The sequence below is a fragment of the Microtus oregoni genome, unplaced genomic scaffold (genome assembly GCF_018167655.1).
Source record: "Microtus oregoni isolate MIOR12 unplaced genomic scaffold, Mior012 000067F_ref0000223, whole genome shotgun sequence".
In the NCBI taxonomy this organism is placed as follows: Eukaryota; Metazoa; Chordata; class Mammalia; order Rodentia; family Cricetidae; genus Microtus; species Microtus oregoni.
The window spans coordinates 3,789,367-3,815,928 of NW_024543974.1; the positions used below are offsets into that span (position 1 = coordinate 3,789,367).

General features: G+C 45.9%; 1 protein-coding gene across 2 annotated transcripts; it reads right to left on the reverse strand.

The window, feature by feature from the left end:
* Positions 1-10,455: 10,455 nt before the first annotated feature.
* LOC121440462 (protein EOLA1) lies at positions 10,456-16,375 on the reverse strand. 2 transcript variants are annotated; one of them, XM_041641227.1, is made up of 3 exons: positions 16,314-16,375; positions 11,668-11,940; positions 10,456-10,882 (listed from the first exon to the last, which is right to left on the reverse strand). In XM_041641227.1, the coding sequence occupies exons 2-3, from the start codon at positions 11,918-11,920 to the stop codon at positions 10,623-10,625; spliced, it is 513 nt and encodes a 170-aa protein (XP_041497161.1). In that variant the 5' UTR covers positions 11,921-11,940; positions 16,314-16,375; the 3' UTR covers positions 10,456-10,622. The 2 variants fall into 2 exon arrangements, with proteins under 2 accessions (XP_041497161.1, XP_041497160.1); XM_041641226.1 differs by lacking the exon at positions 16,314-16,375 and adding an exon at positions 15,908-16,140.
* Between the last annotated feature and the right edge of the window lie 10,187 nt (positions 16,376-26,562).

Genomic DNA, 26,562 nt, shown 5'->3' on the forward strand with positions numbered 1-26,562 from the left:
TGAATGCTGACTTTGTCCCATTTCTTCCCTGTAAATAGTATACAATATACTGTACTTTTTTTGGGGGGGGGGGTTCGAGACATGATCACTCTGTAGCCCTGGCTGTTCTGAAATTTGCTCTACAGAACTAAGAGATCCACCTAGCTTTGCCTCCCAAGTACTGGGATTAAAGGCATGCACCACCATGTCCAGCAATGCTGTACTTCTCAATAATCTTATTTGGCATAAGATATAGCTTGTCCTATATCTTCTGACCCCAGCTTTTATCTTCTCTGTCTTTTCTATCTTTATTTCCTGGCACCTTCCTGTTCTGTGATGTTTTGTTTGTGTTCCAACAAATAAAGCTTGTTTGGATTTGGAGGGTGGAGCTAGCTTCTAATTAACCATAGAGGTCTAGAAGCCTGTACAGAGAGACAGGAAGTGGAGCATTAACAGGAATTCTACCTTTTTGGATGGAGGAATGGGAGAGAGGTAGGTGTTAGTATTCAGGCACACCCTGGCACAGCACTTCACATACTGTGCCTGCATTCATAGCAGAAGGTACCCTGTCCCTTTAAGAGACATACTCTGACCACTTCCAGTTTCCTTTCCTTCCCACCATTCTTTTAAAGAGGCAGCTCTCTGTCTCTCCCCCTCCTTTCTCTCCCCTCTCTGTGTCTATATCTCTCCCTTTTCTCCCCCCGACCCCCCACAATACCCTTTTCTAAAATAAATTACACACTCAAGTTCGCTCTCTCTGCATGGCATATATTGTTACCTGCTGCAGTTCCTCACCTACCATGGCACCCACCGAGTTCTCTCTCAAGCTGTATCTTACATTGGTGTATGAATCAGCCAGGCTCTCTCCATGTTCCTTCTGCCTGCCAGTGGGCAGACAGCTTGAGGCACCTGGACACAAAACTGCCCAGACCAATACTTAGCAATGAAATTTCGTACAATATCAGCACTAACAGTGGGTCCCTACCCCTGCTTCTGGCCATGCCCCCATGAACATAGATTCATCTTGGCTGTGGTTTCATGTGTGAAAAGACCCAGTAGTGGTCAACTACATGCCTATTGTGCTTAAAGCCCTTCAGGTCCCTGATCCCACCTTGTGCTGACCCATTCCCAAAGCTCCTGGACCTTGTAGGTGATGCCTCAAGGTCAGTTTGAGTCACAGTCCATACTCAACCTCTGGGATGCTGGAGTTCAGTCACCAGAACTTTTTCTTTTCTACCTCACTCATGGAAATTGTGTCACTCCCACACCTTATAAGTCAAATTACATACCTGTTTACATTCTGCCAGTGAAAGTAAGGCCTCTGCTCTTTTTTTGTGTTCTCTTTGATTATCTGACCCTCTCTCTTGCCTGCTGCAGGAGCTTCCTGTGTTATACCCTGATCCGCAAAGTCCCCACCAAACCAGCAAGGAGCCTGAGTCCCATATGTAAAAGCAAAGAGCCTTTATTTTATGCAAGTTTGCAAACTCGTTCTCTGATCATGTCCAATGTATTAGAATAATGGAGAGCCCTGAGCTAAGTTAAAGTTGGGTTTTTATAGTTTTAAAGGTGGGTGTGAGGGGTTTCTGAGGTTCCAGACCCTTGATTGGCTGACATTTGTCTAGGGGTGTCCAGGTGATTGTGTGCTGGCAGGTGATCCTCATCTACATAGGTTGGAACATTGGGCATTTCCTTTGGATGTTCTGTTCTTGGGTGGTGCTGGGGTAATCTCAGTTTGTGGTCCTTCCTGTAACCAGATATTGCTTCAGGGTAAACTACTCAGAATCAGGCCTCCATTAAACTTATCAACAGCTGAGGCCTACACTGGCAGGTGATAATGGTAGGAAGTGAAGGACTTACTTTAGGTGGTCTGTTTCTTTTTAGCTTATCATGGTTGGCTCCTACACCTGGTGCCTCCCACTGTGGCTAAGCACGTCTGAGGCAGGATCCTTCCTCTGCCTGGAATGTTCTGATCCACTCACTGTAATTATTCAGCCACAAATAAGGCTGCACTTTTGGGTTCTAGAATTATGCATGCCCTCAGGCAGAAGTGCCTGAATGTTAAAGGGCCCAGTGTGACTTACAGGTTACATCCATTAAGACTCAGCTAAGCCCTTGACCTGGGGTAAGTCCTCCTGCAACTGGAGGCTCAGAGTCCCTCAGATTCTTTTTTCTCTTTTCTTTTCTCCCCCCCCCCACCCCACCGTGTTGTTTGTTTTTGTTTTTGGTTTGGTAAAGGCCACTCGGAGGGAGCCTCTGGCTTCTCTGTCTTCCGCGAGTCACCTTGACCAGATCCAGTCAGGCAATAGCACACCACCAGGAGGCAGGAGATGCTCTCCCACGGATTCACACCAATTTACACCCTACCTATAGAGGAATAGACATCTCCCTGTAGGCCTTGTGGTGTTGCTGTTTCATTTCGCAGGTTTACAGGGTTTCAGCTATGGGTAGCAAGCCATCCATGTCCATTCCCCCTGGGACAGATGCCCCAAAACCCCAGGTCTTAATGTCCTAATTCTTCAGCTCCTTCCCTCACTCCGCCAGTGTCCCGCCAGCTCCACTTTTACGGGAGCTTTCTAACTACTGTCAGAGCACAGGCAAATGGAAGGAGATTCCTCAAACTGTCCCTGCCATTGCTACTGCTGCCAACAAGATTGGTCAGATCCACAAGGCGGCTGTTTTCAATTCCAGCCTTTTGCTTCCTGCCGCAGCTTGTGGCATGGCAGCTCAGCAACAGGGTGGAACACACCTCTAGGTCTCTCTTATTATTAAACTTAAAATCCCTGCAGCTCAAAAATTGTGGCTTTTCCATACATGTGACTGCTGCCATTTTGACTGAGGTTAGTGATTTCACTGTCATCTTAACTGAGTGGCTTTTCCATACAACATGAGATTGATGTCATTTTTACTGAGATCAGGTGACCTTACCGCCATCTTAACTGAAGTTGGGTGACTTCACCGCCATCTTAACTATAGGCCCATATTTCAGACAAGATATTTACAGCCAAGTTCTCTGGTCATGCTTGATCTCCAAGGCAGTCACTATTCTGCCAGACAAGCTGTGGCTACCTAACAAAAGCCTCAGGATGTACTACTGCTCCTTCTCTTTTGTTATTATGTAGATCACCTGGGGAGAGGTGTGGATTCCAAGCTGGTGACTGAGTTGCAGGTGTGATGCTACATCCCCAGAAAGAGAATATTAATGAGTTTCCACCTTATTTTACCGAGGGGAATAAAAGGTGTTTGAATAAAAAACACAGGTGATCTTCAGGAATAAATGAAGCCTGAAACTCCTTTCCAATATTGCTGTGTGAACTGTGTCTCATTTTTTCCCCCACGCCTCAGCACTGGTCCAGTTAGGGAAAAGTAGTTTTTATGTTGGGGCATCGGACCCTAACTTAACTCAGTGGCTTTTCCATACAACATGTGAGCACTGTCATTTTGACTGAGGTCAGGTGACCTTACCTGTGGGAACTGCAGCCCCTAGTTGACATCCTTGCCCACATTTGAGGTGCTTATCTGCAAGGAAAACATAATAAATTCCCTCTGCTCCTGGAGCGGGGGAAGGAATTTTGAGTGCATGATGACCCTTCCTTGATCTCTGCCAGGGTCGGTTTACAGTCCCTTCGCAGTCCCCTCCTCATTTGGTGCCATGGTATAAAAGCCAGCCGAAGCAAGACAGTAAAGCAAGTTGTTCCACCTCAACCTCGTGCTCTGTGCATTCATTCAACCTGGACATCCCCTGCCGAGATTCTTGGTTCCAGACTGCGCTGGCGCAGCACTTAACACCATCTTAACTGAGGTCAGGTGTAGTAATAAGAGTGGCGGGGCTGAGGCCCCAGCACCCCGGCTGCCTGCTAGCTTATGCCCCGAAATAACAACACACAAATTGTATTCATTTAAACACTGCTTGGCCCTTTAACTCTAGCCCTTACTGGCTAATTCTGATATACCGATCAACCCATCTCTAATAATCTGTGAGCGCCGGTCTTACCGGGAAGATTCTAGCCTACGTCCATCCTGGGTCGGAGCTTCATCGCGTGTGTCTGCCCGGGAGTGGGACATGGCGTCTCTCTGAGGCGTCTGCCCCCGAGAGGAGAGCTGTCGAGTCTCTGAGCTCACTTCCTCTTCCTCCCAACATTCTGTTCTGTTTCCTCCACCCACCTATGTTCTAAGTTATGAGGCCAAGCAGTTTGTTTATTAACCAATGAAATCAACAGATTGATATATGACACTCCCACATCAGTCAGGTGACTTTAACACTGTCTTAACTGAGAGCCAGGTCAAGTGACCATGTCCTGCCATCTTTACTGAGGTATACCCTGCCTGTTTCCCTGATTTACTTATGTTTTTCTCTTTAAATTCTTCTTATTGACTCTGTTGCATGTGTGTTTTGTACAGTGGCATGCCTTTGATAGGGCCCACCAAGAGCATCCACTTCAACCAATGCCTGTTCACTCTGTGTGTGCATGTTGATTCATGTAACTTAAATGAATCTATGTTTACTGTTAAATGTTATAATTGTCTTTTTCTTGAATCTCATTTCAGACTACAAAAAACAATAAGTCTCATGTTTTAAACTGGTATGTACTTTTAAGTCTCTTACAAAAATACTTTATATTTAATACAACCCTCATTTAAAATATATTAAGCTGTTCACTTAATTCAACCCTCATTTAAAATATATTAAGCTGTTCTCTATTATTGTCAGTTCTGCCATTAACCTTTTATTGCAAGCAGTTTTTTACTTCTTTCTGTCTTTTTATGAGTATAAATTTTACCTGTTAAGCTGAGAGCCAGTATAGTCAGGCTTGGACCCAGCTCTCCAGGCAGATTCTATACTGTAGCTATACCTGATAAATAGCCCTCAACTGTTCAGAGATCTGGGGAATATGGCATTTAAATATTTAATTATTAAAAAAATTATAACAAAAAGAAACAGGTTGGCTCCTAGCAGCAGCACTCTATTTCCTCCAAAAAAGAGAGAAGACAAATGGGCAAACAACAACATCCATCTGCAATTCGCTTCAACTGCCAAGCGCTGACCACTAAACAAAATTGCCTTTCATCTAAACTAAAGATCACCAGACAGTGGACAGAATCACTGGACTTGACAGCCTAGCTGCTCAGGTCATGGTAGGCTTGTCTTCCTATAGATTTCTTAGACCACAGGATCTTCAAGAGCCTGGCAGGCCCAGCGCTAAACAGCAAAAGGCAAACACGACCTTCAACGAATGTGGAGGACCCTGAGCAGTTGCTCTAGGTGCCAACCAAGTAAGTTCTCTGTCACTTTTTAATCAGTAACTCAAGTAAAATTTTATCCTTCCCAAAGATCTCTGATGCAGTTTGACAGCTGAGAGGTTTTGACAGTTTAAAAGGAGAACCTCACTAACCAAATTTCAGTAAAATACAAATACAAGATCTGCAAGTTATAAAGGTATGAGGACAAAAACAAGTTAACAAATTTCTCTCACATGCTGCCTTCCATAATCTCAAAAATACTTTTCATTATACAAACATATCTGTCACAGTCATTCTGGCATAAATATGCTGCTGTTTATACAATATATATGTCTAAAACTTCTGTTTTCACAAGCCCAAAGAATTTTTGTTAAATTCCAGGGAGCCAAAATGAAGAATCCACCTTAAACAGGTCAGATACACCCCTCTCAATTCCCTGGTCCTAATATTTTTTTCCTTAACTTTGTCCTCTGTTCTGCCAATATCTTAAACAGGTGTAAGATACACCAGACATTTCTATACCACAAACACCAGACAGGAGCAAAGAGACCAGTTATGCCAGGATGTGACAAGCACCCAGCCTTCTCAGGTGCCCCCCAAAGACAACACCCACAAATAAGCAGGAAGCAATCTTGAAAATCCGGCACCCCAATTCCTTTAACCTGTGGTGCTTAACCTCCTACCTTTTTATTATAAAAAAGAGATGGGAATGTAATGATCTGTCCTGTTCCTTTAAGAGACAAGCCCCACCCACTCCCTCCCCTGTTGACTAGGCAGGCAGATCTTTCTTCCTGCTTGGAGCATGAGTCTCTTCCTTTTCCATCTCTCCCCCGAAGAGGCAGCATCTGCCTCTCTTCATTCTCCCCACTTCCCCTTTCTTCCTACTGTTTCTCTGCATGTGTCTCTCTATGTGTCTCTATCTCTTTCTCTCCCTCCTCTTCTCCCTCTCCTCTTCTCCCTCTCCCCTTCTCCCTTCTCTCCTTCCCTTCCATAATCCACTAAATAAATATCCAACCTCACTCTGTATAGTGTGCCTATCCATGTCTCTGTCTCTCACCTGCCATGCAGCTCCCTGCCCAGGACCAGCCACCTTCAGAGATCTGCAGCATGGTCTCATGCACCGTCCCTGCCTGGGACTGGCTGCTCTGGGGCCTACTGCCTGCCCCCGCTCGGGAACCTGTGGCATAGTTAAATGGCCCTCTGCCCACTGCAGCCACTCAGGATCCTACAGCATTTTACACTCACCTGTTCAAAATGAATATTCTCTCTCTCTCTCTCTCTCTCTCTCTCTCTCTCTCTGTCTCTCTCCTGTTCAAACCACCACTGCTATCGTACCATTCAGCCCAGAGGGCAGGTCCCTCTTTCCCACCAAACTGCAGGCTGGCAGTGTATTCTGGGAAAGTTTCCTGTCTACTTCATGTGTGAATGGTGTGTGGCCACATGGATGTAATTCTGTTTAAAATATGTTTTACACATTTTGTATGTCTGCCTTGTTATTTGGAACCCTTTTGAAACTTGCATGACTGCTCTAAAAACCACATGGTTTCTCCATGCCTTGCAACATATATGCAGGCACCCTCTTTGCTACACACATGTCAGATGACCTCACCACTGCCTTTGCTATGGGTGATCATGTAACTCCTGCCATCTTGACTAAGGGCAAAGAGAGCAGAACAGATGACCTCACCACCATCTTTGCTTTGGGCAACCACATTACCACTGCTGCCTGTTGGCTCTCCCAGCTTGCAGTGACCCCACCCACCTGCATCAGATCTGTTCACTCCAAACTTCTAGAAATCTGAAACTTTGATTCTCCACTTTCTCTCTCTCTCTCTCTCTCTCTCTCTCTCTCTCTGTCTCTCTCTGTCTCTCTCTCTGTCTCTCTCTCTCTTTCTCTCTCTCTCAAAATTTTATGTGCAAATGTAAGCTAGTTTTAACTATAAGTGGATATGTAAATGTTATGTATCATGTAAAAACTGTATCAAAATTAAAACAAAATATTAAAATAAAGCATAAATATCTTTTTAAGTGAAAAGCTGGGGTCATAGGCAGTTTATGGTGGCTGGAGAAGAGAGGGAAATGATAGTATTTAAGTCTCTAAGGAAATCGTACCAGCTCAATTTTAACCTTTATTTTTGTATTTATCCTTTAGGATGTTCTGTTCTCCTTTTTTTCCTGTCACAGAGCCAGAGGGCCAACCAGATGGTTTGACCCAGGAGAGGGCTTTAAAGAACATTTGGAGAAAAGGCAAGTTAAATCTGAAATGGGAGGACCAAACTCTAGACTTGCTTTTGGGCTTAAACAGCCCAGGGCATTTTGACAGAAGCAGCTGCTCTGTTTTGATTGAGAGGGAGTTCATTGGCATTATTTGCATCCAAACGAGTGTTTAGAATTAGAAGTTGGAACTTATTGTAAGACCTGATTGATGTGTAGAAATTGAGTGGAGATCAGGAATGAGAACAGAAAAAGGACTGGAAGGTGAGAAATGTTTTAGAACTTCTGTCATGAAGTTGTCTGAGTTAGTGCCTGCCTGTCGCACTCAGGCACTTTTGCCCCACCTACTCTGCACCAAGGCCGTGGCTCCACAGGCCTGTACTTTTGAGAGGCTAGTAGGTAGGTCCAGAAGCTAGGCTTGGGCTGCTGTGTCTTGAGAAAGCAGACTGGGGCTCCAGTCTTCTCAGCCACCATCACTCTTCTGGCCATCTTTAAAAAACACATACACACAAGCTTCCTCACTTTCTAGTGGTTTAGCTAACCTTCCAGAGTTAATGCAACCACTGACCAGCATGGCCTCCAGCTCCTTGCAGCTGCTGTGATTTTGTTGTTGTTTTATTTGTTTGTTTTGTTTTGTCTTTTCTCCATTTGTCTGTAAAATACCTTGCTGTAGTAGGGGCATTTGGCTCAATCAAAGTGGTGGGAGCCATTTTTGGTGGTTTTTATAACAGTATCATCAAACAAGGAAATTTTTCTTTTTTTCTGTAACATCATGATGCAAAAGAAATTTAAAAACTGGCATCACATTTTGTTTTTAGGATCTTTTTATCCCTATTTTTTGACTTTTTATTTTTTCCTTTTGTTCTCTTCCCCCAAGTCTATTGTGGAAGAGACTCAGCAGAAATACGAGGCTGTTGAACTACAATTAAATCAGTTTTAGTCTGTGGATCTGTTAAATCTAATTTCATAGTGCAAATCTATTAATAGGGAACTTATTTAGACTTCATAGGTTTTTAAATTTTTTACCTACATGTTCACCTGTGTTTAAATTTACGGGAAATTTGTCAGAGAAACAAGGGCAGATTTTTAGAATGAAAATAAAAACATTTTGAAGTGCTTTAGCAATTCATTCTAAGAACTGAAGAAAAGCAAACAAAGCATCTCAAGGGGAAAAAGTGCTCTTTAAAATTTAGCTGCCCCATGTTTTACTTCTCTTATTTCAGGCAGTTTTCCTACCATGATGTGCGTGTGTATGCATGTTAATATATATAATATATTTATATACATATAATATATAATGAGTTTTACTGATTAGATTGTGTATAATTATATATCATATACTATACTATATATAATGAATATTGCTGAATATATATATAATGTCTTTCTCCTGTACTCAGGAATCCTTGCTCACGTACAAGTTTGACCTGAACCAGCAGGTTCATTTTTCACTGACTAGATCCCAAGGGGAAGGCAAAGTGTCAATCTAATTAATCTTATCAATAAAAACAGGAGTCAGAAATCAGTGTAAACACCTGAAAGATCAGAGAAGCAGACAAGCAGCCACAGTCCCTTCCTACTGTAAGATACAGCACAAGAGAGACCTTGGTGGGTCCCTGTAGTGGCATTTCATTTGTATTTTAGTTAATAAAACTTGTCTTAGGATCAGAAAAGTAAAACAGCTCCACTGTTCAGCCTTACAGACCCTTTCCACTCTGCCATCTTGTGCACGTGAAAAGAGCAACATCCCTTTAAGTGCCCCAGACAACTGTTCACTTTAGGAGACAAGTGGTCCACCAGAAAAGGCTGCATCTGAGAATAATAGAGATTCCCCTTTGGCCACTCTTAATATGGAAGGACTGGGCATGTGCACAGTAGCTCCTCAGGGTACCTCAGATATGTGTATGTGACATCTCTATACAACACTTGCCATTCTATCCTGAAAGCTGCCCTCTCTGCTGTATCCTTAAGCGAGTCGACTGGGGAGGAAGAGGAGGATGAGGAAGAAGAGGAGGAGTAAGAAGGGGGAAGAAAAGGAGGGGGAGGGGGAGGGAGATATTGAGGAGGAGGAAAAGGAGGAGGACTACTCAGAAAACACGTGTATAATCTGTGTACTGTTTAATAACCAAAAAAGTCCATGAACTCGCAGGCCAAAAAGGACTGAGAAAAATCAGCTTTTTTTTTTTTCTTTTCCTGGAAATGAACCAATTTTAGTTCTTACTAAATACAGATCTTGTGGTGGTAAATTAAAATCCTAAATGTGCGCCTAGAATTTTGTGCTATCTAACCATCTGTATAGATTCTGTGTCCTTGTCTTCCTCACCCTAGGGTTCACCTTGCCCTCTCATGAGAAGCAGCTGCATTTTTATAGCAGACAAAATGGGTATGGCTTATATCAGAGTAACTTCATACTAGTTAGGTATCTCAAATCAGGAGACTGTGTTCTCTCAGGTCCCCAATCCCAGTCAATGTTACCATGAATTTTCTGATGTCCAACTCTGGCTGTCAGTTTGCCAAAGGATAACTAATATTTCTTGGAACTCAATGATACATAGTTCACATAGCAAGTAGGGCATTTGCTTAAAATTTTGCTACAAGATTAAAACTACCACATAACACTTAAACTTCATGCTACCCGAGTAATATTTAGGATTCTCTAGGTAAAAAGTAGCTGAGTGACACCCATTCTTTACTGCCTGAGGGAAACTCTCCACAGAACAAGAGCAAGGATGGGCCACTGCTGATTTTCTCTTCATCACAGATTTCTCAGTGCATTGGTCTTGATTCCAGACTTGTGACATGGTCCCTGCATGTTGTTTATATGCTGCATGGGGTTTGACTATAATAAAGACATGGGGAAAAAGGGCAAAGGGAGTCCAGACACTAACGCTTATCATCAACACATTTATTTATGCATTCCAGAAAAAGTAGGACTAAGGTGAACGTCAGCAAAAAGCCATTTCATGGCAGTTTTCCTTTTCCCTAAGGCCAAGGTTCTTGAAGCTTTGTGGGTTCACTGCCAGAGCCACCGCAGGAGGTATTTCCTCACTTCTGTCCCCTTTCTTGACGGCACAGCAGTCTGGGTCTGGCAACAGCACAGAGTGGGATGTAGCCTGCATGGCAGTAGGGGCTTAGAGTCCCCCTGATATTTAGAGGTTTATGCTCTGATGGACTAATGATAGGGCCATTATTTAGTTTTCCTGACACTGTTCTGCAGAGCATTCACTGCTCCAACCCTTCCCCAAAGGGATCAGGTGCTCTGGGATGTCCACCTGGAATACATCTTTCCCCCCTTTTCTAGGTATGGGCTCTAGTAACCATCTGGGGTTTGAAATCGGAGTCAGGTACTTCTGCTGCACATTGGTTAGCACAGCTTGGGTTTCCAGTTCAACAACCTCATCAGCAGCTAAGGTTTCTGGACACTGCAAAGTCTCTCCAATGTCAACAAGTCCTGGGAACAAAGAAACATACAGATGTATTCTCTTCTATACAGCAAGGTTATGGTTATGACAGCAGGGTCACTACAGTGTCATTTGATGGGGTATAACATCACCAAATGACAGGAAATAGGAACTGTTCTTGTTGAATACTGCTGACAAAACCAATTGAACTAAGGAACCCTGGGTGAGGCAGCCACAGGCATCAAGGAAAAGGAGAGTGGCTTGTCCTCTGTGCCTCCTGTTTTAAGGGAAAGTCAGATTCTAGCATACTGTGAAGGCTGGCGTTGATCTACTAAAAGAGCATCAGCCCCAGCCAGGAAGCCTACCGTCAATAAGATTCCTAATTAGGTCACCAGGAGACTGAATGAGATGTTGATTGCTGTCTTAGCCAGGGTCCTTGTGACAGGCATCAGAAGTCAGGAAAGCAGCCTTCCTCTAGAGAGCACACCACTTTTTTAACGCCTATGCTGAACTGTCATAGGCAATGCCTTCTGCATATATTCATGCTCAAATAATCCAATACTACAAACAGGTACTGACTTGAAACAGGCTTTCAGGTCACAACATAAACAGGATCTGACACCCAGAATCAAGAGTCTGTGAGTCTGTGGAACTCACGTGAGTCTGTGGAACCCAGGCCTATGTACACCAACCTAGTTACTCCAGCAGCTCTTAAGACAGGCTGCTTAGAAACTTTAGCCAATACCCTCTAGCTAAAAGCAAAACAGAGTGTGTTTTGAATTATTTTGAATCCTGTATCAATTGTCTACTTCATATTTGGTACATCCTCACTTACCAGCAATCACACCTCGGCCATATTTTTCTCCTTCCTGTAGTAAGGTCTGAATCTGCACCAGGGTCATTCCCAACCTCTCTACCAGCACCTGCTGCCAGGCATCATCTTCCCAGTCCCTGTGAGCAATATGGATGGCGATGGTACATTTCTGATGGTTCCTCAACAAGGGACGCCAACGAGTCTCAAGAGTCTTGACTCCATTTAAGATTAAACCAGCATAGGGCTGCCGGAAGGAGAGGCAGGGAAACTTCATTTTCCTCAGAGTCTTTGCGCCTAAACACAGAAGCACATCACAACTCAGCTCTCCAGGCTCATGTTCATGAGGCTTCACCTTCCCCAAAGGCTTCCCATGTGTCCTGAAATGCCATTGAACTTGACATGCTTCCTGTTACAAGTTAATGGTGCCCTGCTCAATACCAGGCCCAATGCCAATGGTTGCAATTAGGATGATGCATGGTCCATGTAGTCTTGGGGAGCTCACAGAATAGGATGGAGATAGCTAGAGGAAGGTACCATAAGAATAGCGTGATCAGTGCTGACAGAGGTCACTGAGCTCTAGGGAAACACAAAGGAGGGAAGGCCATCTTGACCTAGTCAGGCTTCACATCTGAGTAGGCTGGCTTTTTAGCAGAGAGGGACAGTCTAAGCTTTTGTCTTTTTCTTTCTCTCTATGTCACTGTACAATACTCTTTGATTCCTGGTTCTGTCATTATAGGTCATATAGGACTGGAACTGTCCAGTTCCAATCAGAGTTACTGAACACCAATTCTTGAAATGGAAACTAGATTTACTTTTGGAATTCCCTTTGAACTCAAGTAGCCTCATCTATGTCTCCTCCTGGGTCCTGTGGGTGTCATGCTTCTCAAGCAGTTTGTTGCACCCCATGACCGGAGCCTAAGGAAACAAATGATGACACGAGGCACTAGGGTACCAATCCTCATATACTTTCTATGTTCCAGTGCCTAGGTGATCAGAATCTTTGGATAGTGAATCGCATCTTCAAAGGACTCAGCAGAGTCAGTATGACTATTAAGACCCTAGTATAGCCAAGGGGACAAAGATGCTGAGTGAGAAAGCAATGGCCTAGGGTGGCAGTGACCTGATTTTGCACACCTCCTATCCAGTTCCTTGCAGTCGTGTGTGTCCCTTGTGAGAGACACACTGTGCCTTAGAAACTGATAGGGTCGTACTGACAGAGCCAGGGACATGAGGTCAGAACCTCTGCTCAGTGTTAGCATACCACCCAGTTTCCATTTGCATGAAGTGCCAAGAATACATTTCCTGTGGAAGAGCCAAGGGTGACCATCTTCAATATCGTGGCAGCAGCAAAAACAGGGGCACTGAGCACAGGGCTCCATCCTGGCTCTGCCCATGAACTGCCCCCCCCTCCATTCTGGTTTTGGCCTTTCTGACCTTTTTAAAGTATATTACCGTAGTCTCATGGGCCTCCTTCAGTTACACGACATGGCCCTTCCAAGATAAAGGCAGTGTGCCAGGCATCCCTTTCTCCCATCATATTTCAGCTTGTCAAGGCTGGCAGCACTAACAGTCCTACTTAGTTTTAACTATCAACTTGACGTAGCCTAGACTCACCTCAGAAGGGAGTCAATTGAGGGACTGTCCAGATAAGATTGGCCAGTGTGGACATCTGTGCGGGGAGTTTTAAATATTAATTATTGTAGGAGGGTCCAGCCTACTGTGGGCAGTAGCACATCAAGGAATGTGATCTTGGGCTATACATGAAGCTAGCTAAGCCTGAATCTATAGGCAGGCAATCAAACAGCATGCCTTCTTGATTTCTGTTCCTTGCCTGGGAGTGAGCTCCTTGGTCACTACGCTGAATAGTATACAGGTCTGGCTTCAAGTTTCTCCCTTAAATTCCTGCCCTGACTTCCTCCAATGACAGGCTGCAATCTGTAAAGTAATTTTCCTTCTACATCGGATTGGCCTGTGGAAGAATGTCTAGATTATTAATCCCCAGGCAGGTGGCCCTGACCTGTACAAGAAAGCTAGCTAAACATGCGCCTATGAGCGAGCCAGAAAGCAGTGCTCTGCCTTCTACATTCCTGTCTTGACTTCCCTCAACGATGCACTGTGACTTGGAAATACAAGTCAAATAATGCTACCCCCTCCACACAGAAGTTTTTTATCAATATTTTATCACAGCCAACGAAAATCAAAGTCTAACATTTTCCTATATTGCTTTTGGCCATGGTGTTTGTCACTGCAACAAAGTGAAACTAAAACATTTCCCAAGTCAGTTCTGTGTCACTCAGGACCAATGGCACTCATTCTAGGTCCTAGGATCTAGAGCGTCTGTCCTGCCAGCATGCTCTTGCTCGGTATCACTGTCTGCACACCTCTTTTACCACACAAAGGAAGTCTCTTCTGCGAGGCACTCATGCCTTCAGGCTTAACCTAACTCTTTAAAAATTGTTTGCTAGATTTTAATGTTCTGTTCTAATTCAGAATTTTATAAACAACAAAGGATATCTTCTTATTACTTATGATTGAACAGGCATGACAAAAATAATAAACACATCTTTCTCCATAAGATTCATGCCATGACAATGTATATATATTTTCCACATTTTAAAATTAATTTATTTTAAAAAGTATCTTTTCTCATTTTACATACCAATCCCAGTTCTGACTCCCTTCCCTCCTCCTACTCCCTCCATCTTTCCCTCCCATTTCACCCCCCTCCATTCCTCAGAGAGGGAAAGGCTTCCCATGGGATGTCAACAAAGTCTAGCATATTGCTTTGAGGCAGGATGCAGGCCCTCCCTACTATATCTAGGCTGAGCAAGGTATCCCTCCAAAGAGCATGCTATCCTACCTTCTTTACACAGCACTCACAGCAAAAATCTCACAAGACTGCTGCACACACAAGTCTCTGACCTTCCTTCCTTTCATGCTCCATCCCCCGACATGCCTCACAAACCTGGTTTTATAGGGAGAACAACTGGCCTACGGCAACTCTGCCTTCACAATACTTAATACCTCAGCATCCCTGGTTGCTCCCTTTCTGTGCTCGCTGGCCTGCTCTAGCTCCTATGACATGGCCCACACCTTCTTACTCAGGTGACTCATCCAGGCTGTTGGACTTGGGAATTCAACTTCTATGAACCCAAATCCACTGGCTTCCCCTTTGTAAGTGCGGTCATAGTCTGCCCTATTTTTGTCGCCTAGATGTAGTAGTAGCTCCTATGCTTTCTCTTTCCTCCTCCCACCACCTGGTATACAGCAGTACTTGCCTATGAATGCCTCCCTCAACATCTTCCCTTATCTTCCCAGCCACCATCCTATCAGGCCCCCACCATCCACTGCCTCTCCAAGCACTAGTTTTTGGAGGTTCTGGGCTGTGAACCTTGCCTGCTGCCCTCCACTATCCACACTGCACTTAGAATGACCTTGGTACTGGAGTCAGCAGCTCACCTCATTCTTTGGCTGAAACCTGCCAAGGGCTCTTGTGCCACCCAGCCCAGACTCCACCCACTTCAGTAGGCCCCTCAGGGTCTCTTGTAATCTGGCTGCCCACCCCAGACATTTCCTCTTTCCCCACTTCATTCACTGTCCTGCAGTGAAACCAGCTGAGTGCCCTTCTTCAGGGCAATGCAGACAAGCCTGCTCTGAAGATGAAGGAGTTGCCTGCTTTCCCTTGTCTTTGCTTCTCCACTTGCACAAGCAGAAGGCAGATAAAGAGAAAACAGCAAGTAAAAGATAGTTATATTGGCTACTGGCAGCAAGTTTTAGAGATAAGAATTAGAGCTGACCTAATTCTTTGAGTGAGAAGCAAGCTGACACATGCTTCTCACTCAAAGATTGGTTCAAAGTCCCTTTCTGGCTGGGACAAGGACCACCTGATGTAGAAAGTTAATTCTGCAAGTGGTTCCCATTATTGATCCAAGCACGCACGATCTAACAGGAGAAAAATAATGCCACACAGAATGTGGTTGCATGGAAATGTTCAGGTATACCGAATACCAGTGTTTTCAGTCTAAAAGTAAGGAGGGTCCGGGGCCTGTGGAGTAGCATGGTGTTCATCCGCCTGCATCCACACTTCGGAGAGACAGTGAGATGCTGCCAAGATGAAGCAGGCAGAGACCAACCAGCTTCGAGCTAGACCAGCCTTGTGGGATGGCCCTGCATGGGTAACAAGTTGCACAGTGGGGGAAGCCAGAGCCTGGGGTACCTTCAGTAGGAATGGGGAAAGCTCACAGACTGACTCAGAGGTTACCTGTCCTTTGCTGTGGGTCTCTTCAGTGTTACTGCTTAGCATTCAGCAGACTCGAGTTTACAGCAGTCTTCTGCCTTTCAGCGTTCCTGGAGGCCTCCAGTACCAAAGGCTCCTAAGCTTGGGTGGCTAACATTGGCTTGAAAGGAAGGAAAACATTTGGGTGGTGCCGTCCAGTGTTCTGGGACTTTTTAACTCTGCTTTAAACAGAGGAACGCTCGCAGAGACGAATCCACATCCTGTGCACGTAATCTTGCGAAAGCACGCACACCACGTCCTTCAACGTGCTTAAACATTCGCAGCCAATTAGAACTACAGATACCATTCATGCATCAAGGATAGGAGGGCATGGACTTACGTAATTGAGCAGTGAGACACACTGAATGCTAGGATATATTGTAGGACTTACCGGTTTCTTAAAGCAATCTGGCAGATAAAGCTGGGTCAGGGTCTGTAGTAGGCGGCTGAGAAAGGAAAGAAGTGAGAAAAGGAACCGAATATTTAGTCAGATGGGTCTGCAGAGACATTCGGAAGTAGGAACAGTGTGCCCTGGTGCAGGGTGGGAACTGTGACGGGAGAGACTTGTTGAGGAGGGGCTTGGAATGAGTCCAGGGAAGAGCTGTGAGTTCTGAGGTTAGGCATTGGTCTGGGGCGGGGCGGGGCGGGGCGGGGCGGGGCGGGGCTGGGATGTGAGTACCAGGTAGGAGTTGGGAATGGGAGTTTCTACACCACAGAATCCCTTGGGAACAGACGGATTTGCCAATGCTTGTCGCCTGGGCCAGGCAGTGATCCGAGTTGGGCGGGATTGTGAGTACTGTTCTGCTTGGGTGCGGCTACCGGGGTACTGGATCCCAATTTAATTTGGCCCAGATCTGCTAAAGGAGAAGGGAAGGGCTGTGCGTTTTGAAATGGCAGTGGTAGCCAGACTGAATATTTAACAAGGTGGGCAGGACCTCAAAGTACCAGCCAGTGAGCGGTGAGATAGGTTGACGGAGCTGAGCTTTGGATCCTGGCAAGTGAGATGGAGGGCTACAGGAGGGGAAGAGGAGGGAATGGCTGTGCTTGCTGAATTAGGAGTGGTGGGTGGGGCTGTGTTTGCTGAGGTAGAGGTTGGAGGCGGTTTAGGGATTGGTGACGTACGAAGCAGGGACAGGGTTTTGGACATTGACATAATAAAGGCCTAGAAACTCTGAAAGAGAAGGGGAGGTGTTTGTGGTGATAGAGTGGCATGTGGGGCATGCATTCTGGGTTAGTAGTGGTGGGTGGTACTGCGCATGTTTAATGCCCGGGGGTGGGCGGGACTCTGGATGCTGAGGTTGGAGCGGTGGGCAGTGCTGTGCATGCTGAGGTAGGAGTGCTGGGTGGTGTTGCAAGTGTTGCCCTAGGCATGTAGGGTCTACAGAGTACCAGGAAGAGGCTGTAGTTATTAATTTACGGAGGGGGGAGGGAGACCTTTGACTACTAAGTGACTATGGCAGAGCGCCGCTAGATGGAGAAAAGCTAGACTGTATGCTGAAGTAGGAGTGGTGGGTACAGCTGTAAGTGCTGACCTAGGGTATGTCTCAACAGTAACAGGCTTGGTTCTCAGTGGTGCCATACCCAATGGTGCTGGAGCTTTGGATATTGATACAGTATGATGCGGGGAGTGGAGGGCAGAGCAGTGCATGCTGAAGTGAGAGTAATTGGTAAGGTAGTGAGTGCTGGCCTAGGTGGGCAAATCTTTGGGAGAACCAGGGCAGTGCTGCTAGTGGCGAAGTATGATGTGGAGCTTTGGCTGCTGTTTAGTGGAGTTCGGACGGCTGCTGAAGGCTGCGCTGTGACTGCTGACCTCTGAGGGTGAGTACCTGGGAGCAGTGATGTAGGAAGTAGGGAGAGAGCTTCGGCTTCTAACGTGACGTAGGCTGGTGCTAATGGAGAAACAGGGCAGAAGGGGTTGAGGATAGCCAGGGGCAGAGATGAAGGAGAAGCAGGGTGGGCCAGTGGGTGGTGTAGTACAGGTAGAGGGGCTTCTGAGAGAACAAGGTAAGGCTGTTAGTGGTTGAGTACTGTGGGACAGGAAGAAGTTCAGGGCAGACCTGTGGGTTACCAGGTAAGGCATTTGGAGTGGGGCTGCGGGAAGAGGAGCAGAGCAGGTTGTGAGAGCTGAGGTAGAAATAGGAGCAGTGATATGTGTGTTGCTGGATAGATGCTGGTGAGGCTGTGGAGGAGCATGGTAGGTACAGTCAAAGAGGCTTGGGAGTGGCTAGGTGTAACTGGAAGGAGACACTCAGAGATTGTGAGGCAGATCCTTAAGTAAGGAAAAATGACAAGGAAGGGGTAACTTAGGGACCTAACCATATCCTGAGGGTGCTTTCCAGGGGAGCACCATTGAAGGCATGGGTGCTGTAAAAAGGCCAGGAATTTTTGTCTGGGACTCCGGTGGCCTTAGGCTGAGTGTTACAGGTCATGGCTGAATTCCTGAAGTCAGCAATCTTTTCTCCAGGTACACTGTCCAAAACTGCCAATGGCCCTGATCTTATTAAGGCTTATTTCAAGTGTGGACTTGGCAGCCAAGCTATAGGTTCTTACATCTGAAGCACCTTAAGGAAACATGTCCTCTTCCAGGTTCTTAGGGCTCCTTCTTGAGGACAGCCTTTATCTGCTGCTTGACTCTCTCCTGAGCCTCTGGATGAGACTGTCCTGGAGAGCTCCTCTCCAACCATCCTCCACATACAACCTTCTACGCTACAACGCTACAACGCTACAACTTCTCCTAACCCCATCACTCTTTGAGGTCTTCTTGTTTTGGGGTCCCAGCACAAGATCTCAATCCTAGCTCTCTTCATCCATATTCTCTAGTGTGGATCAGGGCCATGCTGTGCACTTCCTTGTTTCTGACCCAGTAGACTTCACTAGGTCAACTTCTTAGGACTTCTCAGTGTTCATACTCTGCAATACCTATCTCAATTCTGTCTTAGCTGCCCCAGTCCTTCAAGACCCAACTTTTCATCGAATGCCCCAGATTTAGGCACTTTTGTCTCTCAGCTCTGGAAGCATTTTGCAAGGATCCCTATGTTTCTTGTGTTAGACTCATGGAAGCCACCCAAGACTGTAGCTGTTCTCTCAGAGAGAGAAAGAGTTCCTGCATTCTCCAAGGTAAAGGGGAGAGAATCTGCACAGCATGTCAGGGCATTAAAGACTGCTTGTCAAGATTCCCTTTTGGGTTGGCCTCTCGTGGTGGACTTCCTCCTCCTTGAATGGCAACTGGCTTCCTTCTGACACCTGAGCACATGCTTGGAACAGTTTCTAATCATGAGCCAGGGCACTCCAAATGTGGACTGCCCCCTTCCCCCATACCTGCTGTGTCAAAGAGCTGGAATTTGTCCTAGGAGCCAAATTCTTAAAGTAGGTGTTTCCTGTAGAAGGGCTTTCTATCCTGATTAGTACAGCTCCCCCAGGAGTATGTTGTAGTGAGTATGTTGAGTGGGGTACACATTATAACACAGTTTCCTTGGGGGCCAGACTGAACAGCAGAAGCCTGACCTGTTCCCTGGAATGAAAGTACAAGGTTAGTTTTCTACTGCGGTATCCACAAGGCCTTGGAAGAATCACCTTACCAGGTGCAGGGAGAGTCTAATGGCATTTCCCCTGGACACCAGAATGTCAATCTGTCTTACTTTCATTTGACTTAACAATTCATAACTGTGGTAGCTTGAATATAATTGGCCCCCACAAACTCATAGGGAATGGAGATGTGGCTTTGTTGGAGTTGGTATGGACTTGTTGGAGGATGTGTATCACTGTTGGGGATGAATTTTGAGGTCTCACACATGCCTCAAACTCAAATCCATACCCAGTACTTTAGAACACTTCCTGTTGCCTCTGAATCAAAATGCATGGACTCTCAGCTCCAGTACCATGTCTGTCAGCGTGCTGCTCTGTCTCATCATGATAATGGACTGAACCTTTGAGAATGTAAGCTACCACAATGAAATGTTTTTCAGTTATGAGTTGCCATAGTCATGGTGTCTCTTCACCACGATAAAAACCCTAAGACAGCTACCAGTCCTGGAATGAACTGCTTTCCTACCACTCCTCTCAGACCACCTTGTCCTTAGAGCCTGCCTTCCTGACTACTGCTCTCATAGTGTCCTGGTGGGCACTCAGCCAGCACTCTGGAACATCAGCCTGAATTCCTCTACCCACCAACATTATATGGCCCTTGCCCAGTTGCTAGGGAGATGCTGCTCCATAACAACTCCCGTGCTCCTCGCCCGGTGCTTCTCAGCCTTTCTAATATTAGTGCAACCTTTTGATGGGCCTTCTCATGTTGGGGTGACCCCAACCATGACATTATTTTCATTGCTATTTCATAACTGTAATTTTGCTACTGCTATGAATCATAATGTAAAGCCCATAACTACTTTGTCTTAACCCTTTTGCACGTCTAAAAACGCTGCCACCATACCTCCCTTACTTATTTGACTCAGAAATACAGGATGAAGGTGCCCTCCACCTGAGAGGGTTTGTTTTTGTTTTTGTCCCGAGTCCTAGGTTCCCTGAGTCTAGCATCCCTTCAAATATTCCTTACTCAGTCCAGCTTCCTCATCTGGGAAACATCTTTGGCACATTCCCCCCTGCAGTTACTTCTCTTGTTTGATTGGAATGATAGGGGGCCACTTTCTCTGTGTTATTCCTATGAGTATCTATTTCAGTACCTTAACTCTTCCTCTCCAGGGATCCTTTGTCTCTGTTTAAGGGCTACTTTTGACTTATAATTAACTAAGTGCTTGTAAAGATATTTGCATATCAATGAATATCCCATTCCAGGTCCCTAGAGTCTGCAGCCTCCCAGGGCTGGTGAGTTTTTCCCCTGAAGGAGCCTTCCAGGGCTGGTGAGTGTTTTCCCTGAAAGAGGTGCTCAGGCACTGACTCCTGGAGAAGGACTTGCCTTTCTTCTCTCACACACTTAGCGCTTAGACACCACATGTGCTGGAGAAGATCTGGCCTTCTGGGGGCCTAGGTGGTGATTGGATTTTTTTCTCTCTCTCTAGCCATTCCTGTTGTGTCCCCTCTCTTCCTGATCCTGTGCTGCCCTGTTCCCCAGATTCCCTTCCACCACCTTCTTTCTTCCTCATCTAGGCAAATGAGATCATATGGTACTACCCTGAGTCCTACATTTACTGCTGGTTTTGTAAGCCCAGTAAGTAAGACATGGACAGGCTACTTCCACTCTCTTGGGTAGGCTTTGTTTTCTCATATACTACATGTGGATGGGAAGAAGTGGCATCCCAGTGACTCTGCAAGATGTGGCAGGCTGCTTTTGCTTCACTGGAGAGCTGTGGTGCCTGCAACAGGCTGGAGAAGCATACTTTGGATCTTCTGAGTTACTTTAAACTGGCTTGTTGAGTTTTGAATTACAAATGTCCTCCTTAGGCACATATATTTGAACAGTTGGTCCTCGGTGGTGCTCTTTGGGAAGGTTGTGGAACCTTTAGGACATCAAGCCTTGCTGGAGGAAGCGTGTAACTTGGGGTGAAATTGGATGGTTTATAGCCTCATCACACTTCTGCTTCATTCTCCCTGCTTTCTGTGTGGAAATGAAAGGTGATCAAGCAGCTTCTTGCTCCTGCCACCATGCCATGCCTTCCCTGCCATGTGAAGTCTATTTCTCTAGAACCATGTGCCACAATAGTCTTTCTTCCTTTAGCTTCTTTTGGCCACGGTATTTTATCAGAGCCACGTGAAACAGTAGCTAAACTGTTGTATGAGCTTTATGTTTGAGGCATTCATTCCCTTGCTTCTAAGACTCTGCTCTCTTCAGCTATCATTCATTTTCTTCTAATACTTAAATCGTGAAATTCACACATGACCCACATGTTATGCTGGAGGGAGGGCTTCCAATGGCCTGTGACTGTGTGGTCCTGCTCACTTGTTTATATGACTCAGAGGTTGGTGCACTAAAGGCCAGTAAACAAATTCACAGGAAATGGATCATCTCACTTTGAATTTAATGACATCATTTGTTCAGAAGTGTAAGTACAGGAGATCCTACTGAGCCCATCTTTCAGATGGACTTCCTTGAGAAACCAGGTATAAAGCTCATACAATACCGTTTTCCTGGTGTTTCATGACCCAGCACACAGCTGTAAGTCACTTGGGATGCTCTTTGGGGCCATTCAAGCACCTCCATGTTGTGATGCTGCAGCATTCTCTTTTTTTGGGGACCTGAATTCCTCTCTAGTCATCAGATATAGGTCTAAGAACTGGGAACAGGGCTGAAACAGAGTGGTGGCTGGTTTGTTGGGGTAGCAGCCTTCATACATCCTTTCTCTCTCAGTGACCATCCTGGAGTGTTGGCCTTATGTTCTGTGCACCCATAAGGAGACATTTCATCTGCCGGCTATATCTAGAGCTAAGCTGTGAGCCTGGGCTGCTCAGTGGTTTTCAGTGTTGCATATGACCTTTACTTTTGCTTTGGTTGCTATGAAGAATGGGAGTGGGAAGAGTAGGGGACTACATCCAGGACAGGCTTTGTTTACATTGAGAGCTGCTCTAATAGTGTCTCATGTGGTCTTTCAGGCGGAAGGAGGATTTCCGAGCCCTCTCTCCTGATACCTGTGCCATAGCATGGCCTCTGAGCCCTCCAGGAGCTGCGCCAGTCTCTTCTGTTTGGCTTAGTTACAGAAGTGTACTTCTCTCAGCCTAGGTCATTTCTGTTCTGCTGTGCTTATGAAGGCCTTTCAAGCCTGGTCGGTGTGGATAAGATTTGTTTCCAGGCTCAGGTACCTTCAGCATTCCCTGAGACCCATGCCAGAGATTGAAGACTTATTTCCCAATTGGTAACCCCCTAGTCCCTCATGTCACCTTATTTTGCAAAGCCACTGCTTAGCACCTTTTATTCCCATCCTGTGTTGATATCTTGCCCATACTGATGCAGGAGCATGCTAGTCCAGTGTCTCCTACATGTGCAGCCCTTTTCATAGTGTATTGACCCTTCCCTCTGAGTATGGCTTGGCAGCAGCTTCTCTGACCCTTCCTGATTTACCCCAAACAACCCTGGCATTTGCATTGCAATTCTAACACTCAACCTAGATGGGCAAATACACTCTAAGAGACAGGTAGGGCCACCTCATGTGAGGGAGGGCCTCTAGGGGGAGAAAAATTATGTAATGTTTTTCTTCCTTCAGTGGCTTGCATCTACTACATCTTACAGGAAAGGAGGAGGCATTAATCAGGCTCAAAATTTCAGAAGCATTTGGGGTGTGCAATACTCAGAAACCTCTACCAGGTGCCAGTGTCCTATACCCAGGACATAAGCTTCAAAGATATTTGACCTGACACTACAGACCTGCTTGGTTCCTCAGACCTTGGCTATCTTTGTTCTTCAGCTACTTATAAGAAGCTTGGTTTATTTCAGCTTCTCCTGCATGCCTACCCCTGAGATGTGGAGCACTATAGGCCTGAAGTGATGATTCCTTACCAAAGCCACTGAGTCACCTCCTGTTGGTCACCATAGCAACGCAGACACCAGCACCCTTATCCAGTGTCATTGGAGATGGCATTTCCAAATGTCCCCGGTATCTGGATGTCCTCAGCAGCAAATGGTCTGTCTCTCCACAGGACAGCCAATTTCTAATGTGACGTGCACAACTACTGGGCTGCCACGTCATGCCTGTGCCTAACTGCATGCCACTTAATCCTCATGGCTTCCTGTGTAGATTCAATGGTGATCTCTAGCAGTCCTTAATTGACCCTTTCTTGCCTAGAGCCCTCTGGTAGCAGGTGTGTCACCTTGGGTCTTCCAGGAAGCCCGGAACTCGGGAGCTAGAGCTATGCTTCTATTTAGATCCACCTCCCACAGTATAACAGGAAGTGGGAGAATTGAAAAGGGTAGGACCCAGCATGACAGTCTTGACCAGTCAGTCAGGCAGGTGAGAACAAATCTTCCTGTTTTGAGCCTGGATGGTGATGTCACATCCTTCTAGCACACGAAACACAGCAGGCCATGGGGTCCATAATGATTGACTGCTGACTCACTGACTGATTCACGGGGTGCTTTGGAAATGGGAGAGTCAGTGTTGGCTGAGAAGCACAAGGACGCTGCAGCACTCCTCATACACCACATTCAGCTTTTCCCCACGGTGCCCTTTCCCCAGACCACACTTCCTAGAAGATGCTTCCACCTCCCCTTGTGCGTTAGTCAGCTGTCTGGACGGGAACTTCTTCCAAGGCAGGGCATCTGGAGAGCTGTTAGCATAGATGTGCACAGCCTGCTGGAAGAGCGCGTTTCTTCCAGCACCAAGACACAGCACAGAGAGAGATGAGCAGACACTATCCTGTCTGATACTCCCTGCAGGTACATACCGCCCCCTCCATTGCCCACTGCCCACAGGGCCGCTGGCTGTGTTGTCCTCCTCATCTGTCAATAACGTGACTTGAACAGAGGGAGCAGGAGTTAGGGATGAAAGAAAGAAGGGCCTGATCCATGGGCAGAGAGCTCCCAAGACCTCACAGAAGAGAGGTCACTGCAGCTGGCTTGTGAGGTCCAGAGGATTTTGTTAGGTGGGGCTTCAGGAGGCCCAACCCAAGATGGTTTCTAGAGACTGAGACAGGACCAAGGATGGAATAGACACACGTGTGAAGCAAGGTGGTGGCAGAGAGGGGAGAATATCGGATGGGCTTCAATTCCTGCAGAAGTGTGGGCCCGACTAAGGTCCGTCCTTGGGTTTCACAGCGATCACTGGGTACAGGTGAACAGTCTCTTGTTTCCCTGATGAGATTTTGATGCTGGGCTCATTTGGCTGGTCATCCTCTGACAGAACTTTGTGTGCTTCAGATGCGCCCTGAGCATGACGCCAGAGCCACGGAGATGATAAGCTGCAGCCCTACGACAATGTGTGGGCAAGAGACTTCTGCTTGCTTCACCTCCTGCTGTGTCCAGAACATGCCAGAGTAGCTGCTGCTGCTGCTGCAAAGTCAGTCACAAGGCATCTACTACATGGCCTGAGCTGCCACTGTGTCCAAGGCAAGGTTAAATTTAATCAGAGTCCCCTCACCCACTGCCTCTAAACACAAGAAGCGGCAGGGGTGGATACAAGATGATAAGGAAGGGTGGCCTTGATTGTGTGCAAATGATGTTTGCAGAAAGCTGTAGGAGAAAGGCCCTTTTGCTGGATGAAATGCCACTACTTAGTGTTTTTCCACTGTCTTGAGCAGGACATTTCCTCATAGTGCCACCTGCTGGCCGAATCCTCCAACTTCACTGTGAATTAAATATGGGGTGATCAGAGGCAGGTTAAGAGAGCACCTTCTGTGGCAGAAGTTCTGTCATGCTTAGGAAGCAGGAGTAGAGGTGGGGGTGTGTAAAAGGAAGGACCGCTTCTTGGTTCCCACCCACCTGGCTAGCTCACACATGAAATAAATCACATAGGAACTGTATTAATTAAATCACTGCTTGGCGCAATAGCTCTAACTTCTTATTGGCTAACTCTTACATCCTAATTTAACCCATTTCGACTAATCTGTGTACCACCACATGGTTGTGGCTTACCGGCAAGGTTCTGCATCTGACTCTGGTGGCAGATCCATGGCATCTCTCAGACTCTGCTTTCTTCCTCCCAGAGTTCAGTTCCATCTTCCCTGCCTACCTAAATTCTGCCCTATCAAGAGACCAATGCAGCTTATTTAGTAACCAATGAAAGCAACACACAGACAGAAGGAACCTCCTACACCAGGGGTGCTTTGCCTTCTGGGTGGATAACTTAGGAGACATTTCTTCTCCACTCCCCTCAGGGTCTTCCCTCCTCCACTTCCTTCTGGACTCCATGTTTTCTGATGAGAAGCCCATCTCTAATTGTTTTAGGCATGTCAGTATAGGATCAATCCTCTTTTGCTGCTTCGAAGGTTTTCTTTTCTTTTTTCTTTTTCTTTTTTTTTGTTCTCAGAATTCTGGTGTGTTATTGCTGTATTTTTATTTGGGTTTGATCTGTTACAGGATTGCTCGGCTTCTGAAATGTGTCTTTTGACAATGTTTGTACTTTTTCTGTTCTTGCTCCTAGCAGTGTGCTAAGTACTGCCACCCTCAGCTTCTGGAGACCCTGTGACAGAGACATTAGATTTATCTGTATAGTCGCATATGTCTCAGAAGCACCTATCATGTGGTGTGTGTGTGTGTGAGCATATAATTTCATTTTTTAGGGTGAATCCTTCAGTGTGGAATTTCTAGGGTTATTAGGTATACATTTGATTACTGAGATATTGCCAAACTTTGTTGAAACTCCTTCTTGTTTTCTTGGTATATTTTCTCTGGGTCTTCACTCTGCTCACCCATTGCTGCTACTGACACTCCTCCTGATGATGTCTTCACACTTCAGCTCTCATATTTTTAAGTTTAAATTTTCAGTTGGGTTCTTTGTTCATTCTATTATTTACTGAGACTAGGTCTTTTAGTTTTTCTTTCTCCAAAAAAGATTTATTTATATATTTTTATTTTATATGTATGAATGTTGTGCCTGCATATAAGTATATTCAGCACATGCTTGCAGTTCCCCCAGAGGCAAGAAGATGGTGTCAGAGTCCCTGGAACCTGAGTTGTGCTCACTGGTGGGTGTGGGAATCAAACCGAAGTCCTGTGGAAGAGCACTGAGTACTGCTAACTACTGCGCTGTCTCTCCTGC